Consider the following 10,081-nt stretch of genomic DNA (forward strand, 5'->3'; position numbering starts at 1 on the left):
CCGGCTTCGTTGAGGACTTCGTGCCGCTTCGCTAAGGACTTCTCCTGGCTTCGTTGAGGATGGATGTCGGCTCTTCAAAACTGTAAGTGGATCATCAGGGGTTAGTAATTGGTTTTTTTAAGGTTTTATTGGGTGGGTTTTATTTTTAGGTTAGGGCTTTGGGCTGCAATAGAGCTAAATGCCCTTTTAAGGGCAATGCCCATCCAAATACCCTTTTCAGGGCAATGGGGAGCTTAGGTTTTTTTGTTAGGGTTTTATTTGTGGGGTTTGGTTGTGTGGGTTGTGGGTTTTACTGTTGGGGGGGTTGTTTGGGGGGGTTAAAAAAAAGATTTCTTTGGGGCAATGCCCTGCAAAAGGCCCTTTTAAGGGCTATTGGTAGTTTATTGTAGGCTAGGGGTTTATTTTTTATTTTGGGTGGGCTTTTTTATTTTGATAGGGCTATGAGATTAGGTGTAATTAGTTTGAATATCTTGTAATTTGTTTTCTATTTTGTGTAATTTAGTGTTTGTTTTTGTAATTTAGGTAATTTTATTTAATTTAGGTAATTTATTTAATTGTAGTGTAAGGTTAGGTGTTAGTGTAAGACAGGTTAGGTTTTATTTTACAGGTAAATTTGTATTTATTTTAGCTAGGTAGTTAGTAAATAGTTAATAACTATTTACGAACTATTCTACCTAGTTAAAATAAATACAAACTTGCCTGTAAAATAAAAATAACACCTAAGCTAGCTACAATGTAACTATTAGTTATATTGTAGCAACGTTAGGGTTTATTTTATAGGTAAGTATTTAGTTTTAAATAGGAATTATTTAGTTATTAATAGTAGGTTTTATTTAGATTCATTTTAATTATATTTAAGTTAGTGGGTGTTCGGGTTAGACTTAAGTTTAGGGGTTAATAATTTTAGTATAGTGGCAGCGACATTGGGGGCGGCAGATTAGGGGTTAATAACTGTAATGTAGGTTGTGGCGATGTTAGGGACAGGAGATTAGGGGTAGATAATATGTAACTAGTGTTTGCGATGCAGGAGTGTGTCGGTTTAGGGGTTAATATGTTTATTATAGTGGCGAGGATGTCCGGAGCGGCAGATTAGGGGTTAATAAGTATAATGTAGGTATCGGCGATGTCGGGGCAGCAGATTAGGGGTTAATAAGTGTAAGATTAGGGGTGTTTAGACTCAGGGTTAATGTTAGGGTGTTAGGTGTAAACATAAAATGTGTTTCCCCATAGGAATCAATGGGGCTGCGTTACTGAGCTTTACGCTGCTTTATTGCAGGTGTTAGACTTTTTCTCAGCCAGCTCTTCCCATTGATGTCTATGGGGAAATCGTGCACGAGCACGTACAACCAGCTCACCGCTGACTTAAGCAGCACTGGTATTGGAGTGCGGTATGGAGCACAGTTTTGCTCTACTCTCACTTCTTGCCTTTTAACGCCGGGTTTATAAAAACCTGTAATACCAGCGCTGTAGGTAAGTGAGCGGTGACAATAGCGTGCAAGTTAGCAACGCACCCCTCTTACCGCAAAACTCGTAATCTGGCCGTAGGTTTACAAAAAAATAAAAAGCTAACATTACAGAAAATAAAAAAATCAAATTACCAAATTTAACAAAATTAAACCTAATCCATATTAAAATATAAAAGACCCCCAAAAATAAAAATACCCCCTACTCTAATAATAAACTACCAGTAGCCCTTAAAAGTGGTTTGTGCAGGGCATTGCCCCAAGATAATCAGCTCTTTTTTACAAAAAAATATAGTCCCACCTAACATTAAAACCATTAATTAACATTATCATTAACAAAAAAACCTAAACTACCCATTGCCCTGAAAAGGGCATTTGTTTGGGCATTGCCCTTAAAAGGGCATTTAGCTCTTTTTCTGCCCATCCCTAATCTAAATAAAACAAATCCCCCCCAAAAAACCCTTAAAAAATCCTAAGTCTAACCCCCAGGTTGGTACTCACCGTTCCTGAAGTCCGGCGGAGAAGGTCCTGTTCCAGGCGGTGAAATCTTCTTCCAAGTGCAACCTCTTCTTCCAAGAACATCCTGCGCGGAGCTGAAGACTGAAGACTGCGGAGCTGAAGACCGGCAACCCTGGAACTGAAGACCGGCGACCGCAGAGCCATGGAGTGTGGAGGATCCTCTTCGTACGATCTCCGCCGTACACTGAATAGTGAATTCAAGGTACGCGATTAAAGATTGCGTCCCTTGAATCTCCTTGATGAGTGTATTTGCTACAGATTTTGCAGCTCAGGTATCCTCTGCGGTATCTGCAGCTTTATCTGCTTTTCCTTTCTTACAGGCAAAGTGCAATAGGACATTTAAAGATTCAGATAGTAAGGTTTCTGCTCCTCATTCTGCTACACAGGTTGCTCTTTTTCCTAAGTCTGGTGAGGACGCCAGTAGCTTCTGAGGGTGAAATCTCAGATTCGGACAGTGTAATTCCTTCATCTGATGCTGAAGTGGTCACCTTCAGAGGTATGCTTGAACACCTCGTGTATTGTTAAAGGAGGTTTTTAGCTACTTGGATGACACCGATACCCCTGTCGTTGTCAACCCTTGGAAGTTTTGTAAACTTCATCATTTCTATGATGTTCCTTCCTATGAGGAAGTGTTTCTAGATGTGCTATGGAGATTTTTCACAGGAATATGAGAAGTTAGGGATACCTTATCCCTGTCTCCCGCCTTTTAAAGGATTTTTTTTCCTGTCACTGACAATGCACGGTGCCTTAAGTAGAAGTGACCATTTCTCTATGGCTCAGAGAACTTTGATCCATATAGATAATAACTGCTCTTTTTCGGATCAATGAACAAGAAGCTGGAGGTTTATTTGATCATCTATTTTTTCATGGAAACCTGCAGTTTGTATTGCCACTGTGTCAAGTGCGGCATCTTTTGGTGCGATGCCTTGCTGGGCTAGCCAGCGGGGCGTTGTGGCTGAAATCTTGGTCAGCTGAGCAGCCTTCCTGTGGTCTACAGCTCTGCAGATGCAGGTTCATTATCCAAATTGACCAAGACATGTGACATCTGTGGCCATATTTGGAATATATTTAATGTTACCTCTAAGTCCAAGCTTGTTTGGTCCTTGTCTGGCAGACTTAACTTCTGACACTGGTAGAAAAGGGTCTTCTCTACCAAACGTCAAGAGGAATAGACTAAAGGAAAGTCTTCCTTATCTTTTCACTGCAGGGACAGTCCAGTCTTCTGGGAAACCCATTCTCCTAGTGCAGGGGGAAGCAATCTAAGCTTTCCTCCCATGGGCAGATTTCTCCTTTTTTGAGTACCTGCAGTCCAGGTATGATGAGAGGCATTCTTGAACTGTTTTCAGGACCTTCCTACCTGGGAGTGATAGTTCTAGTTCCGGTAAGGGAACAGGAAGGTATTTTCACAAGTTTCTCAGAGTACCGTCCTTCGAAATGGAATACAATTTTCCTTTAATTCAAGAGGGTCTGTTCATGATGAACATGGACCTGAAGGATGTGTATTTTCATGCTCCCATTCTTCAGAATCTTCTCAAGTTCCTGAGATTCGCCATTCTAGAAAGACTTTTTCAGGCCTCAGGGAATTGCAGGAGCCTTCCTGGACAATATTTGATTCGGTTGCCATCCTTCCTTCATTCTAGAGATCTGGTATTTCTATGTTCCCATGGATGGAAAGTGAATCTGGAAAAGAGTTCCTTTGTTCCAGCTACAAGGGGGATTTTCTTAGGAACCATCATAGCTTCTCTTTCAGATTATTTCGGACAGAGGTCCGAAAATGTAATGACTCTTTCCTCTCTCTGCAGTCTACTGTTCGCCATCAGTGGTTAACTGTTGGGAGACAATTGGCCTGGTGGTTCCATGGACATATTACTTTTGCTCGATTCCATGTGAAAGCTCTGCAGTTTTGCATGCTCAGTCAATGGAGCGGTGACCATTCGGATCTCTCTCAGAGGATAAACCAAAGAATCTCTCCCGTGGTGACCTTCTCAGCTTCTGTCTCAGGGCACATGTTTCCGGAGATTTTCCTGGGTGATTGTGACCTTGGGCGCCAGCCTGCTAGGTTGGGAAACAGTCTGGGACTCGTTAAAGTCAAGGACTATGGATTCGGGAGGAGTCTGCTCTCCCCATTAACATTTTGGAGTTGAGAGCGATTTTCAATGGTCTGATGGCTTGGCATCAGTTGTCCTTATCCCGGCTTATCAGGTTCCAGTCAGACAATATCACCTTGGTGGCTTACATCAACCACCAGGGAGGAATTTGGACTTCCTTAGCCATGAATGAGGTGGCTCGGATTGTTCTGTGGGCAGAAGTTCACAATTGACGTCTGTCATCCACATTCTAGGAGTGGACTACTGGGAAGCTTCCAAGGTCCGCAGACCGCCCTGATAATGGGTTTTCAAAAATGAATGATCTGGCGGTTCCTTGGGATTTCAGTCTAGCATACCTGTGTCCACCATTTACTCTCCTTCCACGAGTCATTGCTCATATCAAACAGGAGAGAGCATCGGTATTCTATTAGCTTCTGTGTAGCCTCGCAGGATCTGGTATGCAGACCTAGTTAAGATGTCATCTTTTCCACCTTGGAGGTTGCTTCTGAGGAAGGGCCTTCTAACACAGGGTCCATTCCTTATCCAAATCTCGTTTCTCTGAAGCTGACTACTTGGAGTTTGGACGCTTAGTCCTGTCTAAGCGTGGTTTTTCTGAGTCGGTCATTGAGACCATGATTCAGGCTCGCAAGCCTGTTACTAGAAAGATTTGCATAAGGTATGGCGTAAATACCTGTATTGGTGTGAATCCAAATGAGGATATAACAAGATACCCTTGTGAGCAGAACAAAGGAGTGTAACCCAAGTGAGGATATAACAAGATACCCTTGTGAGCAGAACAAATTATTGGAATCCAAAAGAGGATATAACAAGATACCCTTGTGAGCAGAACAAAGGAGCGGAACCCAAGTGAGGATATAACAAGATACCCTTGTGAGCATAACAAAGGAGTGGAATCCAAGTGAGCAGAGGTTTCTAGCTGGTACAGAGAACCGGTTTGAGGGTCATATCCATCACATGACCAATGGAACAGGCTGCGGACGCTGAGAGCAGTGGTACAACCGTTAAGGAGTTATTACATGAAACACACGGATTACAATTTATACAAGAGTTTCAACCTGGTATTTACCTACTACGTATCTAGATAGTAAGATGTGACTATTGTATATAAGTTGGCATATCACAACACAAATAATACAAGAAGTAGCTTTTTCCTTGAGACATTTCTTCAGCGCTGTTGTCAATAAGGATCTTTTTATACTTGATCTGATACATTCACAGCTTAATCTGTATTTCATATCTGTATTGTATTTAGGTACCTGTGTCATATTTTATTCATTTTATGTTATATAAGACAATAAATAGTTATTTTTTAAATAAACAATTGTACAACCAATATTTTAACATTCTCTTATTATATAGTGCTCCCTATCTTTTTTTATTATTCAGATATAGCACAAACTCTGTTTGCACATGTGCAGTTGAGAGAGACTGAGGTACCTGCCCTTATTTCTTCCCTTAAGGGGGTTTAGCACTGATTCAAATTAGTTACTATTGCAAAGAATGATTCTCCCTATCATGAGTGTTGATGCAAAACTGATAATCTACCTTTTACAAGCATGTGACTGCTGAGACTCTTAGTGGGGAGGATGAAGTAAACAAAAGCTCACATATATTGCCTAAAAGTATTAACCCAAACCTCCCTGTGTGACAGTGAAACAAGCACAATGTTTAGATGTATTTTACAGCAAAAAGCAGCAAAATAAATAATTCATGTATATTGCAATAATGAAACATTTTACGTGTTGTTTAAATATCAAGTTTAATGTGATCAAGTCATATAATGAAATTGGTGGTTCTACTTCAAGGTGAGCCATTTTATAAACTGCTGAATAAGGTTAATCACACCATATATGCAAACCGCTAGGGATCTGTGTACGTTTAGCTCTAATACATGACTGGTAAATACAGTAAATTACTTTAGATTTGACCTGTGATTCTGCGCATAACACTGATGTGCTCTGTCTCCTGACTTCTACATAACGAGGTATCACACACAGATCCATCAAAGCACAGAGGAAATGTGATCAATGTGCTGTATATGCAGACAATCTATGGATTTATATGTGCTTAACCCTCCCAGAAACCATATATGTCAGCTAGGCTTGTTTTGTTTTTTCTGTGTGCAAACATTACAGAACTTTCCCAGATTTTCTGTTGCACAGAAACATAACTTGACTTTGAGTCTTTAGTTTCTCCAGATCTACTGTTTTTTGTTTTGTTTGTTTTTTAAATGAATAAAATAATAAATAAATAAAGCAAATGAGGTTAGGGAAACAATACCCCAAATCTTGTTGTTTTGGCTTTTTCTGTGTATGTGCAGTATACGTTTTGTACCTCTTACTAATGCTCACTGGCTGATGGGTACACCCTACTAGCGGTCACTAGCTGATAGATACACCCTACTTGCGGTCACTGGCTGATGGGTACACCCTACTAGTGGTCACTAGCTGACAGATACACCCTACTAGCGGTCACTGGCTGATAGATACACCCTACTAGTGGTCACTGGCTGATAGATACACCCTACTAGCGGTCACTAGCTGATAGATACACCCTACTAGTGGTCACTAAATGATAGATACACCCTACTATCGGTCACTGGCTGATAGATACACCCTACTAGCGGTCACTGGCTGATGGGTACACCCTACTAGTGGTCACTAGCTGATAGATACACCCTACTTGTGGTCACTGGCTGATAGATACACCCTACTAGCGGTCACTGGCTGATGGGTACACCCTACTAGTGGTCACTAGCTGATAGATACACCCTACTAGCGGTCACTAGCTGATAGATACACAAAACTTGCGGTCACTGGCTGATGGGTACACCCTACTAGTGGTCACTGGCTGATGGGTACACCCTACTAGTGGTCACTGGCTGATGGGTACACCCTACTAGTGGCCACTGGCTAATAGATACACCCTACTAGCGGTCACTGGCTGATGGATACACCCTACTAGCGGTCACTAGCTGATAGATACACCCTACTTGTGGTCACTGGCTGATGGGTACACCCTACTAGTGGTCACTGGCTGATGGGTACACCCTACTAGTGGTCACTGGCTGATGGGTACACCCTACTAGTGGCCACTGGCTAATAGATACACCCTACTAGCGGTCACTGGCTGATAGATACACCCTACTAGTGGTCACTGGCTGATGGGTACACCCTACTAGCGGTCACTGGCTGATGGGTACACCCTACTAGTGGTCACTAGCTGATAGATACACCCTACTAGCGGTCACTGGCTGATGGGTACACCCTACTATTCGCCACTAGCTGATAGATACACCCTACTAGCGGTCACTAGCTGATAGATACACCCTACTAGTGGTCACTGGCTAATAGATACACCCTACTAGCGGTCACTAGCTGATAGATACACCCTACTTGCAGTCACTGGCTGATAGATACACCCTACTAGTCGCCACTAGCTGATAGATACACCCTACTAGCAGTCACTGGCTAATAGATACACCCTACTTGCGGTCACTGGCAGATAGATACACCCTACTAGCGGTCACTAGCTGATAGATACACCCTACTAGCGGTCACTAGCTGATAGATACCCCCTACTAGCGGTCACTGGCTAATAGATACACCCTACTACCAGTCACTAGCTGATAGATACACCCTACTAGCGGTCACTGGCTGATGGGTACACCCTACTAGCGGTCACTGGCTGATGGGTACACCCTACTAGCTGTCACTGGCTGATGGGTACACCCTACTAGCGGTCACTGGCTGATGGGTACACCCTACTAGCGGTCACTGGCTGATGGGTACACCCTACTAGCGGTCACTGGCTGATGGGTACACCCTACTAGCGGTCACTAGCTGATAGATACACCCTACTAACGGTCACTGGCTGATGGGTACACCCTACTAGCGGTCACTAGCTGATAGATACACCCTACTAACGGTCACTGGCTGATGGGTACACCCTATTAGCAGTCACTGGCTGATAGATACACCCTACTAGCGGTCACTGGCTAATAGATACACCCTACTAGCAGTCACTAGCTGATAGATACACCCTACTAGCGGTCACTGGCTAATAGATACACCCTACTAGCAGTCACTAGCTGATAGATACACCCTACTAGTGGTCACTGACTGATAGATACACCCTACTAGCGGTCACTGGCTGATGGGTACACCCTACTAGCGGTCACTAGCTGATAGATACACCCTACTAACGGTCACTGGCTGATGGGTACACCCTACTAGCGGTCACTGGCTGATGGGTACACCCTATTAGCAGTCACTGGCTGATGGGTACACCCTACTAGCAGTCACTATTGACTGACAACCCCTGCTAAGTCCCTGTCAATAGTACTGGATGATTAATAAATCACAGTAGTCCAGCACACACTGTTATTAATTAGGTGCACGCTATAGCTAGGCACTGCACACCCCAGCAAACATGGCATGATGAAGGACATGTAGTCCGAAACGTTGCTGTCTGTTTTGTACTCCTGGATATGAAATAAAGCTTGGAGATGATTCTATTGGAGTGCTGCTATTCATCTTTTGCTTTGAATAGTACTGGATGACCCAGTAAAACTTTCACAAGAGCACTTGTTAAACCTCCTTGAGCATATTCTAGTTATCTCATGTATGGAGCTCTCCTCTCACTGACAGTTCTTACCTGTCTCTACAGGGACCTCTTCAGGACTTGTCCTTGTGTTTGACATTCCAGCCAAAGGCACCAACATTACTCTTGCTGAGGTTCTGGCAGAACACAGAGACCCCATTACTGACATTGCAAGCGAGAGCTGCGAGGGCAAGGTGGGTACTACTTATCCATGGGAGAGTGTGGAATATGGTGATGGCACATGTGGGAGTATTGCAGATGATAGGAACATCAGGAGTCATGGGGAACATGAAAATAAGACAAGGAAAGGGTGGATGGCTGAGATAATAGTGTTGGGTGGGCAACAGACACAGGGAACATGGCGGGAGGAAGTTGATGCATGAGAGGAGGCAGTGGGTAGTGTATGGTGGGTGATGCAGTATGGTAGAGTTGGTGTCACACAGCAGATAACATTGTATGGATGAGATTAAGGGGTTGGATGAATTTCATTTCTATAACATTCCAAGTATGTGAAGGGCAGTGGGTTCTTTGTGTTGGGGTTATGACGGTATAGGGTAACATCTTTTCATCTGCAGGACGGCACACCTGACCTGGTCACGGCTGATGACTCTGGCGTTCTTTGTGTCTGGAAATCAGGGGAGGACTTTAAACTGCTGAACAAGATCTCTGCTTATGGGTATGTGTAGGCTGTGTCTCTGAACTCTACAAGCTTCATCGCCAGAGGCATATAAGCGGTACAGACAGAGGGTGACAGATGTATATGGTGTAAAGGCAGACAGTGACCAGAGGCATATAAGCGGTACAGACAGAGGGTGACAGATGTATATGGTGTAAAGGCAGACAGTGACCAGAGGCATATAAGCGGTACAGACAGAGGGTGACAGATGTATATGGTGTAAAGGCAGACAGTGACCAGAGGCATATAAGCGGTACAGACAGAGGGTGACAGATGTATATGGTGTAAAGGCAGACAGTGACCAGAGGCATATAAGCGGTACAGACAGAGGGTGACAGATGTATATGGTGTAAAGGCAGACAGTGACCAGAGGCATATAAGCGGTACAGACAGAGGGTGACAGATGTATATGGTGTAAAGGCAGACAGTGACCAGAGGCATATAAGCGGTACAGACAGAGGGTGACAGATGTATATGGTGTAAAGGCAGACAGTGACCAGAGGCATATAAGCGGTACAGACAGAGGGTGACAGATGTATATGGTGTAAAGGCAGACAGTGACCAGAGGCATATAAGCGGTACAGACAGAGGGTGACAGATGTATATGGTGTAAAGGCAGACAGTGACCAGAGGCATATAAGCGGTACAGACAGAGGGTGACAGATGTATATGGTGTAAAGGCAGACAGTGACCAGAGGCATATAAGCGGAAGA

At 43.5% G+C, this 10,081-nt stretch overlaps 1 protein-coding gene across 1 annotated transcript in view; it reads left to right on the top strand.

The window, feature by feature from the left end:
• The window catches only part of WDR54 (WD repeat domain 54), a 258,021-nt gene that overhangs the window by 127,032 nt on the left and 120,908 nt on the right, over window positions 1-10,081 (top strand). Inside the window, exons 5-6 of the mRNA XM_053700368.1 lie at window positions 8,759-8,886; window positions 9,268-9,368. Coding sequence (XP_053556343.1) covers window positions 8,759-8,886; window positions 9,268-9,368 — 229 coding nt within the window. The remainder of the gene's footprint in view (window positions 1-8,758; window positions 8,887-9,267; window positions 9,369-10,081) is intronic.

The sequence above is a fragment of the Bombina bombina genome, chromosome 2 (assembly GCF_027579735.1).
Source record: "Bombina bombina isolate aBomBom1 chromosome 2, aBomBom1.pri, whole genome shotgun sequence".
NCBI classification, from domain to species: domain Eukaryota; kingdom Metazoa; phylum Chordata; class Amphibia; order Anura; family Bombinatoridae; genus Bombina; species Bombina bombina.